At 39.1% G+C, this 24,439-nt stretch overlaps 1 protein-coding gene across 1 annotated transcript in view; it reads left to right on the top strand.

The window, feature by feature from the left end:
- Positions 1–5,156: 5,156 nt before the first annotated feature.
- The window catches only part of EPRS1 (glutamyl-prolyl-tRNA synthetase 1), a 71,570-nt gene continuing 52,287 nt past the window's right edge, over positions 5,157–24,439 (top strand). Inside the window, exons 1-9 of the mRNA XM_077759544.1 lie at positions 5,157–5,314; positions 9,002–9,086; positions 12,531–12,630; positions 13,708–13,864; positions 15,355–15,494; positions 16,777–16,871; positions 20,867–20,993; positions 21,677–21,869; positions 23,593–23,764. Of these exons, the coding sequence (XP_077615670.1) occupies positions 5,269–5,314; positions 9,002–9,086; positions 12,531–12,630; positions 13,708–13,864; positions 15,355–15,494; positions 16,777–16,871; positions 20,867–20,993; positions 21,677–21,869; positions 23,593–23,764 (1,115 nt within the window). The 5' untranslated portion in view covers positions 5,157–5,268. The remainder of the gene's footprint in view (positions 5,315–9,001; positions 9,087–12,530; positions 12,631–13,707; positions 13,865–15,354; positions 15,495–16,776; positions 16,872–20,866; positions 20,994–21,676; positions 21,870–23,592; positions 23,765–24,439) is intronic.

Raw genomic sequence — 24,439 nt, 5'->3', positions numbered from 1 at the left:
AGTTTACATTTCTGTGATGATTAGCGATGTTGAACATCTTTTCGTGTGTGTTGGCCATCTGTATGTTTTCTCTGGAGAAATGTATGTTCATGTCTTCTATCCATTTTTAGTTAGATTATTTGTGGGGTTGTTTATTTTGGTTTTGAGTTATATAAAGCCTTTATATATTTTGGATACTAACCCCTTATCAGATATATCATTTGCAAATATCTTCTCCCATTCTGTCGGTTGCCTTTTGTTTTGTTGATTGTTTCTTTTGCTGTGCAGAAACTTTTTATTTTGATGTAGTCTCAACAGTTTATTTTTGCTTTTGTTTTCTTTGCCTTAGGAGACATACTTAGAATATTGCTATGGCCAATGTCAGAGAAATTACTGCCTAGTTCTCTTCTAGGATTTTTATGGTTTCAGGTCTTAAATTTAGGTCTTTAATACATTTTCAGTTTATTTTTGTGTATGGTGTGAGAAAGTGGTCATTCTTTTACATGTAGGTTTCCAGTTTTCCCCAACAGCATTTATTGAAAAGACTGGTATATTCTGGTATATACAAGAATTGTATAGTCTTGCCTCCTTTCTCATAGATTAATTGACCTTATAAGTATGGCTTTATTTCTGGGCTTTCTGTCCTGGAGTTGTTTACAATATTAATATGAGTCAACAGTTTATTGTGGTTGTGAAGAGCTAATATGGTACGTTAATAGCATCATCATGGGCAAAAGAAAAGACAGTGCTTCTGCCTGTACTCTGCCCTGATCACTCCACACCCAGAACATTTTGTTCAGTTCTGAGTATCACATTTGAAAAGACACAGAGGAAGAGGGCAGCTGGGATAGAATAAAACTATCATTTGAAGGACCATTGAAAAGACTAGAAACATCGGGCCTATAGAACAAAGACATGAGAGTCATCATGACAACTTTCAATGTGTGAAAAGTTGTCATGTAGAGGGTCCCAGACCTGTTCTGAAGAGTCTCTGAGGGTAGTGGGCAAATGTACAGAAAAGCAGATTTAGGTGCCTCTTATAGTAATAGGTGTTTAGAAACAGAGGGCACTGTCTTAGGCAGTATTAAGTTCCTCATCCCTGAAGGTGTTCAAAAACAGGTTATTTGGTTATTCATGTGTGAATAAATGATTTCAAGTTTCTCTGTATCCGTAGTACATCATATGGAAAAAGACAATATGAGAAGAATTTTTAAGAGACCCAAGAATTCTTCAGCAAATAAACACTGATCTTTTCCCTATATTTCACATACGATTCAATCACTCCATAATATTTAGTGAGTGCACATTGGTGATATGCAGGAAAGTCTGTCAGGCCCTTTGTAAAACTTAATAATATCAAAGAAATCTTAAAAGTCACCTTGACCAAGAGGAGTATGTTTATAAGAGGGCAGCATCAAGGTGTCAGTGTTAGCACTGCGTGAACACGTTGCTTATGACCTAGATGGAAGCTGTGACCAAATCTGAAACAGCTCCCCAAAAGAGTTACATGAGGTAGAGGTTGATGAAGTGGAGGCGCCCATAACTTGGGGGGGAATGTGACTTTCACCTTGGAGTTCTTAATAGTCACAAAATAAATACTGAGCATGATAATACAAGTTTCTTCATCTTAATGGCATCACATAGCACTTTTTCATCCTCTTTGCCCCTACCCCTCTAACCATTATCTCATTTAAGTGTTTCCACACATTTAGAAAAAGATACATATTATCTTGGCCATTTCTGATGTTGTGACCTGGAAAAATGAAAGGCTCTTCCATTGTTTTGTTTGAATGAAATTATGAGTCTATAATCATAAAAAAAGCAGATATGTAATAAAAGGGCCAAAACATAGAAGCTTAAAGGGGCAGCATAAGGAGTTTTCTGCTAGGCGATTTTAAAAGGATAAATATAAAACAGAAGAAGTAGCAAAAGATTATCTAAGACTACACTGACTTCAAATAGAACATTTTGTCTGAGAGGGACAGACCATCAATGGAGAATATGAAGTTAAACATGTTAATGCAACCATCTATACAGGCTAAGAGGTAACAATTCCATTTTTCACTTTTGTGTTTGTACGTTAAAAAGACCTTAATCTGTGAATATTATGTCTGAAAGACTATAGATAAGAAGTGCAATATTAGTAAAAAATAAAAGCTAAAGACATCAAAAGGGATGTGTGAATGTATACCCAGGTCTGAGATTTGAATAAGAAGTCAGTCATGTGAAAATGTGGGAGAAGATAATTTCAGGCAAAAGGAAAGTACAAACAGATAAAAGATGTGCTTTTTTTTTTTTTTTTAGTAAATCATTGCTTTACTGATAATGTATTTTATAAAGTAAAAGAAAATAGACATATAAGGGTCCCAGATATTACCTAAATTCAAAGAAATGAGGAGTCTGGGTTAATAAGTTTGAAGGGCAGGTGTAATTTGGTTTGATTCATGTAAATAGTTCAAAAATGATATTTCAACTTTAGAAGATGCAGTACTGAACTATCCCTTTGTCTAATCTTGAAGCTGAACATTTTGTCCAAAGGGAATTTTTTTTCAAATGTTCAAAGGGAATTTTAGTGGGAAAAAATGTAGGTTTACACATTTGTGGAGAGAGAGAAATAAGCAGACATGTTATTCCAACCATTAAATTCTTGGTTGTGTCTGATACTAGAAAGGAAAACAAATAGAACCTGTTATTTCCAGCAATCAATTTACCGGAACAACTCTGTGAGCTTTTACCAAAAGTCGAATGTGCTTGAAGAACAGAAAAGGGTGATCACAATGGAAATTTTCATAAATGGGTAATGGTGTTGGAAGTTTCCATGCCAGTGGCAACTGCAGACTGTGCCCTGCCCAGCCACCTCCACAAGGGACTTGTGTAGGACTTTAGACACCTCAACACCCTGGCTCCTGGTTGTGCTCTGTTGACTGAAGGCATCCACTATTCTCATGGCTCCCAGCATGGCCTTGACATCAGCGCTGTCTTCCACTTTGAACTGAGGTAAGTGCAAATCTGCGTCTCTCTTGCTTATATTCTGTGAGTTGCCCAGGCTATCAATTTTTCAGTAGCGAGTTTCTCTTCAAGCTTCTGCAGACCATTTACTTCATTTGGCAGCAGCAAAATCCTTCTTAGATCCGCATGATCAATCATGCTTAGATCAGCAAAGCCATTATTTCAGAATCTTGGCTTGCACATCCTTCAAGAAGGCAAAACTAAAGACCTTGCTGATTTGCTTATATTCTTGTTCAGCCCAAATTCTCCCTCTTCGTTCTGTTCTTTGTCAAATTCCTGGTCCCACTGCCCTTTGCCGGTAGACTGTGTCCATCAGAACCAGTACAACACAGTTGCTAAGAGCCATTGGGAAGTAGTCCTTGATGTTCTTCCTCTGTTTGGCTTTTCACTGAGGAATGAACCTTCTTTGCTTTCTTCACCAGTATCTACCTAATTGGCAGATTCAACACTGGCTAGGTAAAGTTTGTTAACGTTATCCAAGTCCTGAAGAAACCCAGGCATCATTTTTCCATAGAGCCTGTCGGTGGTGATGTTCAGTTCATATGCCTCAGCGGGTTTCTTTGATTCAGTAAGAAGCTTTTGAAATTGGTAGTGCAGACATCCTGACTTTCAACCTGAGCCGTTGTAGCCCTTCCTTTTGTGTCTCTGTGACTTCATTAAAGTGTGTCAGATTTCCCTCTTCTTCTAGGATGAGGTCATCTTGATATCCTTAACTTCATTACATATGCAAAGACTCTGTTTCCAAATAGACACATTTACAGGGACTGAGGACTAGGACTTGGACTCATTTTTTCTTGGGACACACAACTTAATGTACTACAAGCCCCAGTGAACCATACCTTCTGGTATTCATGCTTTTGTGTAGTCCCTTCTTTTGTATCTGGGTGCATGCTGTGATTCACTGGTCAATCAGGTGGCCCAAAAGTGATGCTGTGTGATTTCCAAAGCTAGATCAGAAGCCTAGCAATTTTCTTTTTTTTTTTTTTTTAATTTTTTATGTCTAGGAGAGAGAGAGACAGCGTGAGCAGGGGAGGGTCAGAGAGAGAGGGAGTCACAGACTGAAACAGGCTCCAGGCTCTGAGCTGGCAGTCAGCCCAGAGCCCGACGCGGGGCTCGAACCCACGAACCGCGAGATCATGGCCTAAGCGAAAGTCAGACACTTAACCGACTAAGCCACCCAGGCGCCCAAGAAGCCTAGCAATTTTCATCTTGGTCATTTGGAACCTTCAATCTCCGGGTCCTTAGACTCCCTGTAAGAAATCTTAACTCTCCTGATGGAGGCTTCACATAGAGAGGACCTATACAGAGGAGGTGGGGTCCAGCTGAGCCTAGGTTTCCAGGCTTCCCACCTTAGGCATCAGGTGAGTAAAGCCCTTCTGCACCTTCCACCACCCCAGCCCCCCAGTTAAATAGCACCAAGTGACCCCACTTAATGCCATCCCTCCCTTGATACCAACTGGGGCATCTATTGGTGGTGGTACTGGTGGGTTGATGAGATTTAGATGTTTTTTGTAATCCTCTTTGGACCCTTGACACAAATACCAGCCCTTGGAGTACACACAACACACACACACACACACACACACACACGCGCCCCCTACCTCTACGCCCACCCCTTCCCAGAGTGTAGATGAGAAATCCGAGTCCAGGCAAACAAAGACAAATTCGGGCACGAGCTTTTAATAATGACTTTTATAAATAAATTCTTTTTAGGGATTATTTTCAAGTATGAAAACAACTCTTGGAAATGCATTCTTCCTTTGAACAGTGTGGAAAGTTAGAAAACCTCCTCCCATCGTCAGTGTAGCCATAGTTGATGTGCAGCATGCTTCCACGACTTTTCTGTCTTTACAAACACACAGGGCCCATCAACAACAGCACCGCTCCCCCGGCGCGTTCAGTTTCACGGCTCACGTGCCCCCACCTCACCCCTCGGGAACGGTCTCACAACCTGCTCTCCTCGCTTTACGAAGTGTCGTAAAGTCTTGTTGGTTTCAGCATCTCCGCTGGCGGTGCGGAACGCGTCGTAGGCCCCCCTTCCCTCTGAGTGAGAGGGGCGGGGTCGAAGGCCGCGGGGCCCGCGGAGGGGCGGAGGCGGCGCACGGCGATGACGCATCACGGTGTGCGCGAAGACGGCGGCAGCCACGACGCAGGGGAGGGGCCAAGGCTGCGGCAGCGTCAGGCGCGCGCACACGTTGCAGCTTCTTGCTTTCGGCGGGTTCGGGGTGGTTCTGACGGCGAGGCAGGCGCGCTGACAGGTAGAGCCGCAGACCGGCGGAGATGGCGACGCTCTGTCTGACCGTAAATGCGGGAGACCCTCCGCTGGGTAAGGGACCGAGGTCGCCGACCTACGTGGGTTGCATCAGCCGGGGAGGGTGCGGGGCAGGGAAGGTCGCCGCGCCCGGCGTTGCGCAGTGGCGGTCACGGCGTGGGATTAGGCCTGCCGTCTCCCCGAAACTGTACACGGGGTAAGCAGTGCGCCCCTCGTCTTCCGTCCCCCAGCATGTGGATCTGCTCCCGGAGACAGTTTTCTCGGGCGCGGAGGGAGGCGTGGTGTGAGCCCGGGCAGGGCGACACGTCGCTCAGCCTCGGACCTTTACTCTACGAGGGGTGACTCTCAGCCAACTCCCCTCTCCCTTTTTGAAGTGGCTTTCCCTAGGGCCCTAGAACTGCTCATAGAAATGTCATTTTGAAAGTTGAAATCCCATTATTCTCGCCTTCCTCTTTTAGCATATCTATCTCCCTTCCTCCCTCTTAGAAAAGATCTTCGATCCACTTCACTACTTTCTGTTTCGTTGGGTTCAAAGGGAACCAGACAGACGATCGTAGTAGCTGAGGTTGTATTAAAACTGAGGTTGCATTTATTTTTAATTAATGGTGGCATGGTAATTGCTGGAACACTCAAGTATACTGCTGAGTGATCGGGTTGCTTTACCACACACATCCTTATGGATGTAGTCATCGCCAGAATAAACATCGGATCTGTCACCTTCCTAACACATCTTCAGTTCTACTTGGAATTGCTTTTAATGTGTGGCCGAGATTATTGTAGATAGATAGCTTGGAATGTCCGCTTTTTCATTACTTTGGGAAATTACACAAAAGAATTTAAGTAGTTTACCAATCTCCTATTTGGTAATGTGTATACATAGTCTCGACTCACATATACATCTCTAATGTGGGAGAAGTGCAAATCGTTAGGTGCAATTGGCAACATAGGGCTGACAGAATTATTCACTACATTTTCAGCTTCGGTGGCGTTATGAGTCTTTTGGAACAAAACCCACACTAGTCATGTTACATACTTAAAAGATACTAGTGTTTTAGCATATTGGTTCCAGGAATTACGGGCTAACCTCACCCTAATCAATGAACTCTAAAAGAAATGGGTTTGCTTTTTGGGCTGGAAAGCACTAGACAGTATGGTCTCACGGTTAAGAGCAAAGACGTTTGGTTCCTGGAGACCTAGGTCCAGTCCTGGCTGCCACTTACTAGTTGTGGAACCTTGGCAAGTGCCATGTTTGGCTTCTCCTAGTTTCCTTGATTAATAAGAGGAATAATATCTTCCACATAGGGTAGGTGGCCAGAATTAAATGAGACTGTAAGTAAAAGTCCTAACACAATTTACATATTCCCTAGCTGTAGTTTTTTACTAATGTTACTTAAAAAATCACCTTGAAGATAATAGACTTATTTCCTTAGGGACTTACAGAACTCAGAATCACATTCTGACTTAATTCTGGAAGATCTTTAAAAAATTTGTCAGTTTGAACTGTAGGCCAATTAAAGAATATGTATTTTCTTCTCTCCTCCTTTTTCAATTCTTTGCATTGTTTAATTAAAATGCATCTTGTCTTTAAATCAGTAAAATTAGATGAAACATTTAGAAAACAGATTGCATTACTGTAGTTTCCCTATTTTTTTATGCATTCAGCATGTGGAGTTTTAATGTTTAAATAATTTCAGACTTAAAAAGATACAAGAATAGCAAAATACTGTTCTCCCCCATACCACAGGAGAGCACACTGCAGATAATGATGCTTTAACATCGGGAATACGCCAATGTCCAGGCCTCTCGAGTGAGGAGACACTTATGTGACCTGACAGGACCATCAAAATCAGAAAGTACACATTGATCCCATTCCCTGTTCATTCATATTCCAACACTGATTGTTCCCGCAGTATAGGGAACAATCTAGTACAGGGATCAAAATCCAGCATCATGCTTTGCACCAAGTTGTCCTGTCTCTCCAGGTTCTTTCCATCTGGAATACGGTCTTAGTCTTTCCTTGGCTTTCATAGCTTTGGGCTGAAGACCAATTACTTGAAGAATATCCCCTGAACAGATTGCTTGATGTTTCCTTGTGGCTGGATTCAGCTACACATCTTTGGCAAGAGTAGCCCAGGAGTGATTCAGTGTTCTTCATTTCAGCCCATTAATTGGTGCATGAATTTGAATTTTCCCATTACCAGTGATCTTATCTTGATTACTTAAGGTGGAATCAGCCAGCCTTTTGCACTGGAAAGTTTTCCCTTTGCATTTGACAGGCATTTTGTGGGGAGATGCTTTGGGACCATGTAAATAAACATCCTCCTCAAACCTTCACGTACTGGTTTCCGCATCCATTGATGCTTCCCAACTTGATTATGATTAAGCAGGTGCCAAAGGTGACCTTCCAATTCTGCTGTTCCTTCTACATATATTAGTTGGCATTCTTCTGTCACAAGATATTTTTCTTTTCCGTTAAAAAAATTCATAACAATATACTCAAAAGGTTATAATCTCTATTATTTACTTTTATTCTTTTAATCTCAAAATTTTATTTTTTGAAATCCGTTTTATTGAGTTATAGCATGCATTTACTAAACTTTACCAATTTAAAATTGACAAATAACATACAGTAACCACCACAATAATAATAGAGAATATTTCTCTGATTTCAGAAAGTTCCTTTATGCCCCTTTGCAGGGAGTTTTCCTTCCCCGTCTCTGGTCCCTGATAGTCCCTGATCTGGTTTCTGTCACTGTTGTTTTTTTCTAGAATTTCATACATATCGAATCATATCATATATATTCTTTCATACCTAGGATAATGCTTTGGGATTCATGTATCCTGTGGCCTGTAACAGCACTTCATGCTTTTTGTTTGCCATATAGGAATTTATTGTGTGGATTCAGTATAACTTGTATCATTTACTTTAGCGGTTACATTGCTGCCATTTGCCAGTGGGAGCCCCTCCAAGCTGGCCTCTTTGTCCATTTGGCATATCTCTTTGAGTACTTCTTGCTTTCTAGCATGAGATTTTCCGGGTTTATCTCGTACCTTCCCTGCCGCAGCCCTGTTTCCAGTGGAGCATGATATTTAGAAATCAATATGTGGGTGCTAGTGGCCATGTTAGCCAAATTTAAAGGACTAAATGAATCAATTTAGGATATTTAATAGGTATTGAGAGGCAGATTACACCGTGTTTTAGAGTTTCAATTCTGGACTGCCTTAGACTTGCATTCAATTCCCGAGTGGCACATATTTGGTTGAGAACTTGGGTTCCTTATTTAATCCTTCTGAGCCTCAATTTCCTCTTCTGTAAAATGGAGATAAAGCCGTCTACCTCTTAAGGTTACCACAAAGATTGCAAATTACAATGACTGTAAAGCATGTGGCACAATCTCCACCACATAATAACTGAAATGTTATTAACAATAGTCTTTATAGAAGGCGCTGTTCTCATTTCTTCTTGTCTTCTGAGGTAGGAAAAGATTAATTTCAGTGTCCTTAACTGGATTTAAGAGCAGTTGGATGATGCCCGTGAATAATATCTGATGTATTATTCCCGCAAGATCAGAAGACTATACTTTCTGTTTATAGACTACTGGGAAAAAAGTTTACTCCTTGCAGGACTTAACATTGGTTTGTTGAGTCATTGATGATTTAAATATGTTTTATGCTTTATGATTCAAGTTTTAAATACTACATTGTTTATGGAGAAAAATCTTTTCATCTCATTATTTTTAGGAGCTTTGCTGGCTGTAGAACATGTGAAAGACAATGTCAGCATTTCTGTTGAAGAAGGGAAAGAGAATATTCTTCATGTGTCTGAGTACGTATTTTTATATCTCTGTTTTCAGTACTGAACAGCATGTTTTAAATATTCAGAGTTCAATGTGGTGTGCTTGTTTTATTTACTAGTTGGTAGATTGTCCCTAGAAAGAAGTATGCTGTTCTTTATTCCTTAAAGAAGTATATCCAGAGACACATATTTGCCAGTAAGGTATCTGATCCCATTTATAATCTAAAAGAAAGTAGAAATGTACAGAAAGATTTATTCATGAGGGTTTTTTTTTTTTTAAGTGTGAAGAGTTTTTAGTATGTTTATTTTTGAGAGACAGAGCACAAGTGGGGGAGGGGCAAAGAGAGAAACACAGAATCTGAAGCAGGAGCCAGGCTCTCAGCTGTCAGCACAGCTGACAGTGCCACCCGGGTGCCCCTATACATAAGGGTTTTAATTCTACTGTGATTTATTCTGGTAGAAAATTGGAAATATTTAAAATTAGTAGTAATAAATAAATAAATATGGTAAATCCACAGCATGGAATATTAAGCATCTGTGGAAAAGCTTATGAAAATTTTTTAATGAGGAGTTATATTCATAATGTTACTTTAAAACAACATAAAGGTAAAATCACATATTTGCATAGAAAATATGTTTGAGAAGCATGCAGCACTTTTAATAGTTTCTGTTTCTGGGTGATGCAATTATGGGTGTTTTGGTTTGTTTTTGTTTTTTTTTTTCCTTTTTACTTCTCTGTTTTCTAAGTTTTCTACAATGAGCATACACCGTGTGCTCTTTCATTTGCATCCCAGGATATATGGATGATTAAACATCTTTTGGGACCTACTGAAAAGAATAAAAAAAAAAAAACTGGGAAGGGAGATAATATTCTCTTTAATTTTCGTTTAATGAAACTAAGAAATAGATACAACCTGGTTTCAGATTCTTTTAAGAATATTTCACCCGATAGTAGAATCTGGACCAAATTGAGAGAAGAGTTCAAGGATATTCTCCAGCAGGATACAGATTTGAAAAGTGTTGACAGGTTCATAATAAACTGACAGAAAGACTTATTTTGGGGAAGGGACAACACACTCCTCCTTCCTCCCAGGATACTTGTATGGTGATTTTGGTTAGGTTACCACCATTCAGTGTCCACACTGTAATGACCTAGTAAGTTTTATTTACTGCTGAGCCACATACTGTGATTACTTTTTGCGTACAACTTTTACTTTTCCATAGAATAATTGTTGTTTGGCTTGTTCTCTTCTGAAGCCTGTCTGATTCCTAATCTGTGTGACTTCAGGAATTTGCAGGAATATTTTATTGTGATTCAGTGTTCTGAACTTTCATAGTAATATGCTTCAGTGTGGGTCTGTTTTCTTAAGATGTTAACGTAGTCACTACACCCAACCTGGGGCTCAAACTCACCACCTTGAGATCAAGAGTCACATGTTCTCCTGACTGAGCCAGCCAGGTGCCCCGTGTGGGTCTGTTTTCTTTTAATCTGTTCCACTGGGTGCCTGGTCTCCTTTAAATGTGGAAATGGAAATCCTTCTATTTTGGAAAATTTTTTTAATTTTTGTATTTTCTCCTTCATTTTCTGTTCTTTATATAGATGTTAGGATTAAGTATCACTTTCATTTTCCATCTATTTTTTTCTTTTTACTTTCTGGAGTGTTCTTCAACTTTATCATCCCATTTTTCTATTGAGTTTTTCCTATTTTTGCTATTATATTTTTAGTATCTAGGAGCGGTTTTTTATTTTTTGGGTGCTTAGTATCTTGTTATTTTATGATTGCAATATATTGTTTCATTGCTTAAAGGAAACTTATTTACTTTAAAATTTTTTTTCCTAATTTGTCCACATTGCATTTTGCTATGTTATTTTGGTTACTATTTTTTTTTTTTAATATTTATTTATTTTTGAGAGAGAGAGAGACAGAGTGTGAGCAAGGGAGGGGCAGGGAGAGATGGAGACACAGAATCTGAAGCAGGCTCCAGGCTCTGAGCGCTCAGCATAGAGCCTGACGTGGGGCTCAAACTCATGAGCTGTGAGATCATGACCTGAGCCGAAATCGGACACTCAACCGACTGAGCCACCCAGGCGCCCCCACTGTCTTTTAAGTTAAAAGCTTTCTTCAAATATTTGGGAACTCCTGGTGAATTTCTTAGATTTTGAAAGAAATTTAAAGCTCTTTGCAAATTCTGACCTCGAGGGTAGGCTTGTCAGCTCTGAGGATATTGGTCTGATTGAGCAATTTATTTAGCGGGAACTTCTGATGTTAGTATCCTTAGTTATTTCTTCTTAGGCTGATCACATTTTTCAGCAAAGACTTTCAGTCTCCTGTTTAGAAGGTAAAGAGTTCATACCAGGATATTTTGGGAGCTGAGAGTGGGAAGAAGGCTAAAGGTCTCAGCATCTAGTATATATGTATTCATGTACCCAGTTACCTGCATAAACCAACTCATAGCAGAGACCCCTTCCACCAGTTGAGAGACCCTGTGTTTTATTCCTTAGAGAATACGCCTCCAGTTTTAGCCAAGATTGAATAAGAGGAGCAGCCCAGCTGTATGGAGTAGGGTTTCATGGTGTCTCTGTTTCCAGCTCTTTTTTAATTTTTTAATGTTTGTTTATTTATTGTGAGAGCGCATGCATGTGTGCAAGTGGGGGAGGGGCAGAGGGGAAGGGAGAGGGAGAATCCCAAGCAGGCTCTGGGCTGTCAGTGCAGAGCCCTACTTGGAGCTCCACCCCATGAACCGTGAGATCATGACCTGAGCCAAAATCAAGAGTTGGACACTTAACAGAGCCACCCAGGCATCCCTCCAACTGATCCTTAAATAGAATTTTTATCAGCCCTCCTAATTTTAGCCGCACTTCACTCTCATTTCCATTCATAAGTCTTTTGTGGATTCTAGAATTGAAGCTAGGTTGGTTTTCAGCTTTGTCCACTTAAGATTCATTTTTTTTTCAGACCTGTTAAATTCATCTGCTTTCTAGCTTCTGATTTTTATTGTTACTGTTTCTTTTCCTTAGTCTCTTATTCCTATGGGTGTGTGTCTTTTTAAAAAATAATTTTTACAGAACAGTTTTGATGGGGTTTGCTCTGTCATCCTTACTTGGAAGTTGATACAGCTAACATCTTTAGGACTGTATATCCTTGACTTTTCTGCCTTGATTTATTTTAGTTATTCTTGATATTCTAATTATATTTTCACATTTTTGCCACTGAATAGACAATAGAAGGACAGAGCGTTATAGATAGTCCACTCTGAACTGAATTGTTGGACTTAACTGAACATTCAGAACATATTGCAATGTGGTAGAAACAGTGAAGAATAAATTAGGCAGATTTTTTTTTTAAACTGTAGTAGAAAATACATGGTAAATATAAAGGTTCTATTTTTGCAGTTCTTCGTAAGTCTCATGACTCCTACTGATTTGTTAGAGCTATGGTAATATTTTATCTCTATCTCTTGCTTGTATTCTAGAAATGTGGTTTTCACAGACATAAATTCCATACTGCGCTACTTGGCTCGAGTTGCAACTACAGCTAGGCTCTATGGCTCGAACCTGCTGGAACATACTGAGGTAAGGACGGAACACTTCCTTGGGTTTGTTTTCTTTTCTTTTGGTTTATGCTTCTGTTCTTTTGAGAACTTCATTTTATTCTTGACTTCTGTACAATTATTCTATTTAAGGATATTAATGGAGTTTTAGTTACAGACCTAGAGCTAAGGAATTCTCATCTTTTATTTTCAGGAAAAAACCCTCATAGCCCCTAAATTTGAACTTTTAATCCCCCACCAGCAGCCCTGTTGGGTCAGTGAGCGCCGTCTTCCTCATAGAGTCCTAAAATTTCATACCTGGATGTAACTGTATAGATCATCTCCTGCAACTCCCTTAACTTTACAGATGAGGCATTAGGCCTAGAAAATTATGAGGTTTTCCCAGGGTCACATGTACTTTCGGATCCCCTTTTCTTTTCTAGGTATATACTTTAATTAACTATAGCAACAGTAGATTAACTTCCTGTAGTGTTGTTTAGATGCTTTTTATTTGTTTGTATTCACCTCTAATTTTCCTAAATTTACAAAATTTGAAATATAAAGAATAGTCTCCTAAGTATTTACTTTAAGTTTTGCAGGCGGATAATCACCTGCCGGTTTTGATCAAGTTGGTTATTTCTTCCTGCTGCTGCCAGTTCTTAGATCTTGGTTTTTCTTTTTCTTCCCTAAAGTGTCCCTCCACACCCCTGCAAGAAGAAAAAAAACGGGACACCTGGGTGGCTCAGTCTGTTAAGCGTCCGACTTCGGCTCAGGTCATGATCTCACGGTTCGTGGGTTCGAGCCCCACGTCGGGCTCTGTGCTGACAGCTAGCTCAGAACCTGGAGCCTGTTTTGGATTCTGTGTCTCTCTCTCTGACTCTCCCCTGCTCATGCTATCTCTCCCTCAGAAATTAAAAAAAAAAGAAAAAAAACCCCAGAAAAATAATGATGAAATTTGTTTATTTTAATGCCAGTTTAGATTACAGGCAACCATAATTAAATCTGCATACTGGCAGAGTCTGTAATTGGATATAGGATAGGCATGGTTCTAACTGAGGTCATTTGTTTGTTTAAATCTAAACCGTGGTGTGCATTTCTTTTTGATCTTTTACATTCACAGATTGATCACTGGTTGGAGTTTAGTGCCACAAAATTGTCTTCATGTAATTTGTTTACTTCTGCAATCAACGAGCTCAATCATTGCCTGTCTCTGAGAACGTACTTGGTTGGAAATTCCTTGAGCTTAGCAGATTTATGTGTTTGGGCCACCCTAAAAGGTATCAGTTATTCTTCCTAAGGGTTCTATTTTAATTGATATTGTGATGGATAAATAGTGTGCATGTTTTTATGTATGTGAACATACACGTACATGTGCATACACACAAACATACACATGTAGAAAGAGAGTCACTTAAGACTTCCTTGCAAAGGAATGACCACCTGGGCTACAGGGATTCCCGATCCTTTGCTGTCCTTAGATGTCATGTCCCTCTCACTAACCCATCTCCCTGTTGCCTCTGAAGCTGACCTTGGCCCTGCTGAAGAAGCCCTCATCCCATTCATGCCAGCACCCCTCCTGCCTCAGCCATTCCTTTACTCTAGGCGTTATTGTCTCCGATTATGTAGTATGGGTGCATGTGTGTTTGTGGGGCGATCGGGAGTTGTTTCTCCTGGGGATCACTGGTGCACTCTTCTGTGACTGGTTTATAACAGGGTAAGATTATGGGATTGAAGAGAGGTATAAAGGGAACTTGAATTTTATTATTTTCTTTAGGAAAAAAAACAACAAGCAAATATGCCAGAAGGTTTTATCAGTCTTTAATTCTGCATTATGTGACATTTTTTACATTATGTATAATATTTTTGTGGCTAAAACTTTTCTCCAAATTCAATTAAATTGTTAAAACCAACATAAAATGAAGTCCTTTTCTAATTGTTTTCATGTATAGGTTTGACATTTTTGTCTTTTCTTAATTCTGACTTAATATGCGTGAAAGGAAGATAGTATCTTAAGGATATAGCTTTGTGACATTAATTAAATTTTCCTTCAGTGCCTGCTTTTGATGTTACATCTGAAGAAATGAGCTACTTCTTGATCTTGGTTTCTATTTTGTTTTCTAGTTGAGCTACTTGAAAGTTTTTCCTTATTTAAGAAATGTGGTATTGGTTGGGGTGCCTGGTTGGCTTAGTCAGTTAAGTGACCGTCTCTTGGTTTCAGCTCTAGCCATGATCTCACAGTTTTTGAGATTGAACCCTGATTCTTAAGATTGAGCCCTGTGTCGTCAGGCTGTGCCCTGACAGGGTGGAGCCTGCTTGGGATTCTTTCTTTCCCTCCCCTCAAGATAAATAAACTTAAAAAAAGAAAAGAAAAGAAAAGAGACATTGGCCTTATAATGGGTGTGTGATGGTGGTAAGAGCAGGATTTAGTATTCACTTCAGTGAGTTGAACTGCAAAAATATTTTTAATTACCTTTTGTGAATTCCATAAAGTATGTTAAAGAATTATATGAAAACATTTCAGTGTATGTCTAGATTTAAAATTTTTCATTATAGAAGCATACTTTTTTTTTTTTTTTAAGTAGACTCCACACCCAACAATGGGGCTTGAAGACCCTGAGATTAAGAGTCACAGGCTCCACCGACCAAGCCAGCCAGGCACCCCCATAGAACAGCTTTAAGCCATCTCATTTACTTAAATTGACAACTAGAACTTTGCTTTCAAAGTTGCAGATTTATTGACTGGTTTTAAAATTATGTTTGCTAACAGGAAATCCGGCGTGGCAGGAACAGTTGAAACAGAGCAAAGCTCCAGTGCACGTAAAACGCTGGTTTGGCTTCCTTGAAGCCCAGCAGGCCTTCCAGTACGTAGGTACCAAGTGGACTGTTTCAACCACCAAAGCTAAAGTGGTGAGCCATTTTTAATGCTGTCTCTTAGTCTGAGACTACAGATCTGAAAGGAAAATTATTTCTACTGAGAGTTTTTCTTTTCCCCTTTTTCATCCATAAAAAAGGATCTTCTTAGAAAAATCTGCCCACGCTGTTAAGTATTGGCTTGCTTTCAACTTTTTAACTACATAGAGCCTAACCTTTGTAATTATATCTAAAATATCGTGATCATCCAATGTACGTCCCTTAGGAAATCCAAACTCCCAAGGACCTAAAACCTCCTTGTTTATGGCTATACCGTATTTTCTTCCTCGTGACTCTCCTGTTTGTTGAGTTTTAGCCACAGAGTCCTGGGCTTCTGCAGAGCCTTTTTGTTGATTCTCTAGGAGGTGTGACATAGAGGACAGTAGAAAAGATTCTCTTCCCCAGCCAGAGCCTCTGTACTGTGATCTGTTGAAAATATTAGGCATGTGTAGTAAAGGTTAAAGATTTTCTGGTACAGTAAAATTTGAAAACTACTGTCTGCTTGGATAAAGACACCACAGTCCACTCAGATGTTTTGGCTAAAAATCTTCTCTTATCCTTCACCATTTTTTTCCATGAAATCAGTCAGCCAGTTCTGTTCTCATATCTATCTATGGTTTCTGTCCCCACTGTCTTTGATTTTTATTGAGGCCTCATTAGCCCCTGGTGATTTAATACCATAATCTCATCGAAGGTCTCTGGTTTTGTATTGGACTGGGTATCATTTTAGAAAATACAAATGAATGGTGCCATTACCCCTGAAATTTCCTCATTGCCTAACACCTAAAAGCAAGTTCATTAGAGGCTTCATATTTTGGACCTCGTCAACGATTTCAGCTTCCTTGCTCACCCACCCACCCCATGTGTATTTCTGACTTTTCACAGACATTGCACTTTATGTCTTTCCTGTGCTCTTACTCCTTTTCTTAGAATGAATCCCCTTCTACATTCTGCATCTGGTGTGTTTCCACATACTTTTTAAGGTCCAGCTTGGTTCTTACCTCCTTTTAACCTTTTCCTGATGGCCCTAGATGCTGTTAGTTACCTTCAGCTCACTTCTCTGACACATTCTGTGAATACGTACATATGTCTGTTGCCAGTGTTTAGTTTTATTTACGTCCTTGACAAGATGTGGGGTCCTCAAGGATGATGTTCTAGTCATCATTTGTCTTGTAACCATGCCTGACACATAGTGGGTATTGAATACTTGTTGAATGAGCATATTCTTAAACATTTAGTGATGCAACTATTTTATATGTTTTTTTGTTCTGCTTTTCAGACATCTGAGAAAAAGCAAGATGTTGGGAAGTTTGTTGAGCTTCCAGGTGCTGAGATGGGAAAGGTTACTGTCAGATTTCCTCCCGAGGCTAGTGGGTAAGAAAATGTAACTTGTAATTACAATGGAAAAGCTTAAAAGACCTTTAAATGCTTTTAATAGTACTAGGTTACTAATATAGAAGAAAATAAGTAAGATTTTAATTGTGGGGGTCAGATTTTTAAACATCTTATGTTTATTTATTATAATTAACGTTAATGTATTAAATTAGTAGTTTTAGCTTTTTAAAGCAATTAGAAAGACAACATTGTTGTTTTACCCCAGATGGAGTTTTAACTATAAATAGGAGACTGTCCATAAATAGAAACCCTCAAGTTCATTTACATTTTGAGATTTTTTAGATTCTCATTTAATAGAGATTTGTTTTGTACCCTGAGCAATCTTTAGGTGAGCAGTGGAAGTTATGGTAGAATTATTTTTAAGTTAATTTTTTTTCCAAAATAAAGGAAATGGCATTCTGAAAACCCTATTCTTACTGCATTCTTTCTATTGTTAGCATGTTTCCCAACCCCTTTCACTTTTGGCAACAATAGAAAATGATATTTGAATAACGCATTAGAGAAAAAGACTGTTCTGGCTGGTGGCCTCCCGCCCAGAACTCGCATTGTCCAAGGCTGAGGGGAGTCACCTTTACACCAGCCTCTGGGAGCGCACTGGACAGACTTTGTAATCGCTCCTTTCCAGTGATAGTAAGTAATACTGTAAAATACGTCTCATTAACGCAATTACCCTCAGGAACTTAGCCATGAGGAAGGCACTGTGTCATATTTGTAAATGAGATGATTGGTATTTTTCCAAATTTTGCTTAATCTCAGATTTTCCTACCCTTTTGTGGTAAGTGAAATGTGTAGATAACAGAAAACGGCAGATAAGGAAAAATCCATTTTATTTTAGCTATTCTTAAGAGTTCTCCACAAAGTTTTCATAAGCACCATTGACAGGAAAATTTGTTTTAGAATTCTGCATTTTCTCTCTGCTTTTCTAAGTTTGCTGATTTTGGCGGCAAAGTAAAGGATCGATAAAAGGGGATGAAAGAGAAATAATTATTTTGGAAAGTTCACAGACTAAGTCACTAAGTGATTGATGGGTAGTTGACTAAGTGGAATCTCATAAATAAGACGTCTCATACACACTTAACTCCCACAGGCCTCTTGGGTCCACGTGGCCGGTGTTCTGTTCCCGTGTGCTCACTGTGACCGGTCATGCCTTCCCTTTGGGAGTGACTTCAACGGTTTCATAAAAAGCCACTTTCTAAGCAGTGGCTGCTTATAGCTGTGCATTTGAACATTCGTCCTTTTAGAATTTTTATATTTTTGTCACCTTCATTTCTTGGAATAGTGAGTGCCTCACATTTATAATGTACTCTGTAAGATACATTTGTCTGCCACAAGTCATGTCAATTTCAGAGACCATGGTCTTGGCCAAATAAAATTTTTGGATTTAGAATATAAATTAATGTAGATATTTTGGGGATTTTTTTTTTGTTTGGTGGGTTTTGTTTTATTTTCTTCATAATTTTTAGCATATCCCCTTATACTGCCAAAGAATTCTTTAGTTTTTATTTTATTTTTCTGTGTCTTTCATTAAAGGCCAGAAGGCATGACTTTACCCTTTTTTTTTTTATATAATGTCTTCTATTTAGTTTTGAGAGAGAGAGAGAGACAGTGTGAGTAGGGGAGGGTCAGAGAGAGAGGGAGACACAGAATCCGAAGACAGGCTCCAGGCTCTAATCTAGCTGTCAGCACAGAGCCCGACAGAGGGTTCTGTGAGATCATGAACTGTGAGATCATGACCTGAGCTGAAGTTGGACGCTTAACCGACTGAGCCACCTAGGCTCTCCTCTTTTTTTTTTTTTTTTTTTAAGCTTATTTATTTTTGAGAGAGAGAGAGAGAGCAAGAGCGCTCAAGCTGGAGAGGAGTAGAGGGAGAGAGAGAATCCAGCCTCTGCACTGTCAGCACAGATCCCCATGCGGGGCTCAAACTCACAAACTGAGATTGTGACTTTAGCTGAAATCAAGAATCGGACATTTAACCAAGTGAGCCACCCAGGCGCCCCAGCCTGCTGACTTGTATAGAAGCTGTTATGTGCAGGGCCTGCCAAGCACTAGACACACAGTGTCTTAATCCTCACAGTCCTGTGAAGAAAGTACTGTTAACCTCTCCCTTTTACAGATAGTTTCAGAAAGTGATGCATTCAGCATTTTAGTAATTTGCCAAACTCAAACCTGTGCTATCTGGTTCTAGAATCCATTCGACTTAAAGTTGTAGTGCCTATGTCAACCTAAGTGCTAACTGACATAGCACGGATCTCACTTTTTTACCTATTCTCATGAGGTTGTCTCTTGCGCTGATTATTTTAGGTACCTTGTGAATATTTTATAGTCATGTTAACTTTCTTGACATTTAGACTCATTAGAACTGAACACATTATTTCAGGTTCAGAAATAATATCTTTAAGTGTAAGGTAATGGTTTGATTTCCTCATTCCTCTTAAATTAACTCTTAGGTAAAGCCTAGCACATAAACTATTGTATGGTATAGGTAGTCAGTGATTTTTAGGGTTTTTTTTTTCCTCTTTTTAATGGTAGGTATAACATGATACAAGTATAACACTTTCAGTGAAAGCTGCAGTAGTATTTCTGTTTCCTTCTTGGAACTCATGGTCCTTCGTTTTATTTTACTTTTGGTAAACCTTTTTTTTTTTTTAGCGTAGTTTTAGATTTACAGAAAGGTAGCAAAAATAATGCAAAAAGTTCCCACATATCCCGCACCTAGTTATCCATGATCTTAACATCTTACATTACTCTGATACCTTTGTCACAACTAGTGAACCGATATCAATATATTATTATTAACACCTAAACTCCGTACCTTTTTTTGATTTCATTAGTTTTTGCCTAATGTCCTTTTTCTGTTTTAGAATCTCATCTGGGATACCAGTGACAGCCTTTTATTTTACGCAGAAAGTTTTGAATAACCCTAAATGCATTGTTTTGTACTTGTCTGCATTAACTGGTGCATATAAATCCTTCTTAACATTGAATCATTGATCTAGAATGCTGCGTCAATTTCTAAAACATGGAGATGTGAAGACAAGCAAGAAGTTGTATTTTCCTCTCCCCTGTTGACCCCAGCTGAGATCAGAGGTGGGCGTGAAACTAGGAGACCAGCACAGTGGGACGGTGGCTACCGTTGTTAGTGGAAACTGATAAAAATTTGTGAGAGCTGATTATGAAACTTGCTCGCCTCATGCCCTGTTTGCTGCCCAGGAAAGTGTACTTTGAACGTTAGTGGTATAGGATGCTGCTTTTTACCCACTTCACTGGTAGAGGGAAATGTTGATATATTATGTCAACAGGGCCTGTGATACATTTTATTCCTTAGAATTGCCAACTGCCCATAGGAACAGAATAGGATTTTCACAGATTGTGGTTCGTGGAGCGTTGGTACTGGATGAGACCTTTAAAGTCCTTCAGTTAAAATCCTTGTATTTTGGCTTTTGACAAAATTGAAGCCTTGAGAAGTAAGCGGCTCTTCTGCAGCTTCCTGATTCCCGTGTGCCCTTCCATGACACGCATGGCAGTGGCCATCTCAGAGGCACCTCTCGCTGGCGTGCGCGAGGGGGGTGCTCTGTCCACTGCAGAATCCGGTCTCTGTGCAGACGCTCTGCCGTGTTGCCCTGGACACCGTTTTCCAGGAAGTAGGTTTCCCCTTACTAAATGACCACTCATTTCCTCTGTAAGAAAGGAAAAGGAGATTCTCCTTAAAGTGGTAATGTGACTAAATAACGTGTCCCTTTGTGAGATGTTCCATGTGCAGTTGTTTCTTGTGATTACTTTATAAATGTTGTAGTGTCTTTTTCTTCCTGTGAGGGTCAGATTTTCTACGAGTACTTTCTTGTTAGAAAATAAACTATGACGGGAGTACCGAGTAGAAGGATTTTTGTTTAGTTCTCATCTCCTCAAGAAGGTTAAGTTTAAGTATTTAGTTAAAACATGTTAATGAGTTTCTTTGTGAAATGTTTTTGTTTTAGTTACTTACACATTGGGCATGCAAAAGCTGCTCTTCTGAACCAGCACTACCAGGTTAACTTTAAAGGGAAACTGATCATGAGATTTGATGACACAAATCCTGAAAAAGAAAAGGAAGATTTTGAGAAGGTAATTAAAGGTGTAGTGATGACCCTTTGTCAGAAAAGTTAATTAAAAGTAGAGGATGACTTGATACCTTCATGGTAAGAAAATAAATGAAGTTTGTTCTCATAGCTGCCTTTTTCCCTCATCTGTCTATTCTGTGTCTGAGACCTAAGGCAGGCAATATTGAGCTCCTCTACCAAAAAACTTCCATTTATTTTTTTCTTCCTCGATTGTACAATTTTACCAAAGTTCTCTATTTTCCTATAAGTACCAATTTCTTAAATGAATTGGTCACTAGAGACAGGTTTCCTTTTTGTCGTATAATTGTAAGTGTGTGAATGAAACCAACACCAAGCAGGTTCTGGAAAATGGGGAGGTTTCTTGGCCTCTTCTATCCTGTTTGTTCAGAAGCACTGCAATATATTCAAAGAGAGGGCAAATGATTGTCGGTATGACCAATAATAACCAGTTTTCCAGAGTAAATGGAAAGCTTCATCATGAAATCAGCTTTCTCAGCTGAAATTTTGGAAACTAGTATAATGAATATCTTTTTTTTTCCTCCTGACCTAATATACAACTTGTACAACCATTTTCAGGCTTTTTTTTGACTGATGGTGTATTATTACATTTGCCCAAATGCAGTATCAAGGATTGAAAATAGACAAGAAAATGCAAAAGTTGATGGTTATTTTGGATTCTTTTCGCAGGTTATCTTGGAGGATGTTGCAATGTTGCATATCAAACCAGATCAGTTTACTTATACCTCGGATCATTTTGAAACTATAATGAAATATGCAGAGAAGCTAATTCAGGAAGGAAAGGCTTATGTGGATGATACTCCTGCTGAGCAGATGAAAGCAGAACGTGAGCAGAGGATCGAATCCAAGCATAGGAAAAACTGTAAGGCACATTTAATGTTTTATATTTTAATTGATGGTCTTCTGCCTCTTTAGTAGAACAAGATTTCTGTGAAAGATGATGGTTTGAGATCCGTTTGAGAATATGATTCATACGTTCATCACAGATTTGTTTTTTTTCGTTATCATCTTTACATTGTCATCACTTTGTTGGAATCACACAACTGCATGTGAAGTGTCTGCCTGTACTGTTGCACTGCACGTGGTCCTTCGCACTGCATTCGTTCCATTCCAGTGGGGACTTCTGCACGTCTTTGTAGTTCTTCCAGTTTAAACGCTCAGCCTTTCTAAAAGGTTCAGTGGTCAGGTTATTAGTACCCAAATCTTCTCTTCAGCATGTGAGTAAATGTGAATGTAATATGTAAGCCTAGTTACTACTACTGTATACCTCTGAAATATCACTTAATGAAAAAACATATTTCTTATTCATTACTTGTCCCCTGAGCTACTGATTGGGGCTAGTTTTATTCTGCAGCTGTGTTGCCATAATGTCACATTTGGCAACTATAGAGTAAATTGTTGTCAAAAGTCTTTTTTCTCTTTTTGAAGTTTCCCTACAGTTTCAAAGATACTTAACAACTGTACACTCGATTTTTTTTTTGTGGGCAAAGTGTCCATCATATCTCCAGGAGCTTCCACAGAGAGTCATTGTTTAATAGTTCTCTCTCATATCTACATGCAACAGGTTTTCAGTATTTTCACACAGAACCATGGCTGCTTGGGACAGAATTTTCTGGGATTAAATTTGTACTGTTGTTTTCTGTGATCTTTTTTTATTTTCTTTTTGATCCAAGAGTCTCCTGCTTTCCGCTAGAATGAGTGACTGGCCTCTCCGGGAGCCCATGGACTCAGGCTCGCAGCCCGAGCCGTGTTCTTTCCAGGGGCACAGGCTGTAGCACTGATGTCTGTGGGCCCTGCGGGTCAGGCCAGTCCGGTCTGTCCTCTGAGCACGAGGAGGCAAAGGAACAGAATGCTCCTGCTTCAGAGGCAGTGTGACATGTGAGACGCTTGGGCGCTGGCTACCTGTGCCATGATGGGGATGTGGGAAACACAGGATGAGGAAAATCTCCAAGTTTCCTATTTTGTCCCTTACCCTTATTTTATTTATTTATTTATTTAAATTTTTAAAAATTTGTTTAACGTATTTTTGAAAGAGAGAGACAGTATGAGCAGAAGAGGGGCAGAGAGAGGAGGAGACACAGATCTGAAGTGGGCTCCAGGCTCCAAGCTGTCAGCACAGAGCCCGATGTGGGGCTCAAACTTGTGAACCAAGAGATCATGACCTGAGCTGAATTAGGATTAACTGACTGAGTCACCCAGGCGCCCCTTGTCTCTTACCCTTAATCAGTACTACATCAGTGGGATGTATTGTTTTGACTTCTTTTAAAAATATATTTATAGAATACTTTTTTGAGGTGTTTTTTGTGAGACTTCTTTATAAAAAATGATGCATTTACTCTTTGTATCAGATATTGGAATGATAATGGTATTTTTATTTATTTTATATTTTACTTTTAAAATTTTGTATATTTATTTTTAAGAGGCCACATTCTTTTTTATTGACAATTCATTCTCTACATACATACAGTTATGGTATTTTTAAACTAGGGGAGTGTGCTTATACTATAAAAGTAAACTATTAAAATAATCTCATTTTAACTAGATTAGTAATATATTAGATAAACTGTAATGTAATTATCTTACAGCCATTGAGAAGAATCTACAGATGTGGGAAGAAATGAAAAAAGGGACCCAGTTTGGTCAGTCCTGTTGTCTAAGAGCAAAAATTGACATGAGTAGTAACAATGGATGTATGAGAGACCCAACACTTTATCGCTGTAAAATTCAGCCGCATCCAAGAACGGGAAATAAATACAAGTAGGTGTATCTCTTTCATTATGCTAGATTGCCTAGTATGATTTTGCTTTGTCTCTAAGCACAGAGTAGATGCAGAATAATCAAGAGACCTGGATCTTTGTTCACCCACAGATTAATAACTGCTTTTGGTAAAGGATGTAACCTAATCCCTTGGGCTGTGTCCTCACCTATTGATTAAGGTTATACTAGCTTGTTTCTAAGATCATGTCCATCCTTAAGTTCCTTCAGTTTGCCTAAAGCTGCTTTTTATGTATCGATTAGCTGTACTGTGGTGTGTATTTTTAGAAGATCCTTCCTCTTATAAACTTGGATTCTTTTGGGCATAAATTGATTCACAAAAGTGATAGAATTGAATCTTTACATAAATGTGAGCAATATTAAAAAGCGGGGTTAGTTTTCTAAGTGGGTTTTCAGTTAAAAGATTTTTTCTTTAAATGAGTTCCCCTTCCCCACTAATTTACTTTTAAAGCAGACATAGAATATATCTTTTTACACTTCTTTTCTAATTTTTTAAAATGTTTTATTTATTTCTGAGAGAGAGAAAGAGAGCATGAGCAGGGGAGGGTCAGAGAGAGAAGGAGACACAGAATCTGAAGCAGGCTCCAGACTCTGAGCTAGCTATCAGCACAGAGCCTGACGCGGGGCTCAAATCCATGAACCATGAGATCATGACCT

This window comes from Crocuta crocuta, unplaced genomic scaffold (assembly GCF_008692635.1).
Source record: "Crocuta crocuta isolate KB4526 unplaced genomic scaffold, BGI_CrCroc_1.0 scaffold556, whole genome shotgun sequence".
Taxonomy (NCBI): Eukaryota; Metazoa; Chordata; class Mammalia; order Carnivora; family Hyaenidae; genus Crocuta; species Crocuta crocuta.
Note: the sequence above shows the minus strand (reverse complement) of the source record. Positions and strands in the feature narration are given on the sequence as shown.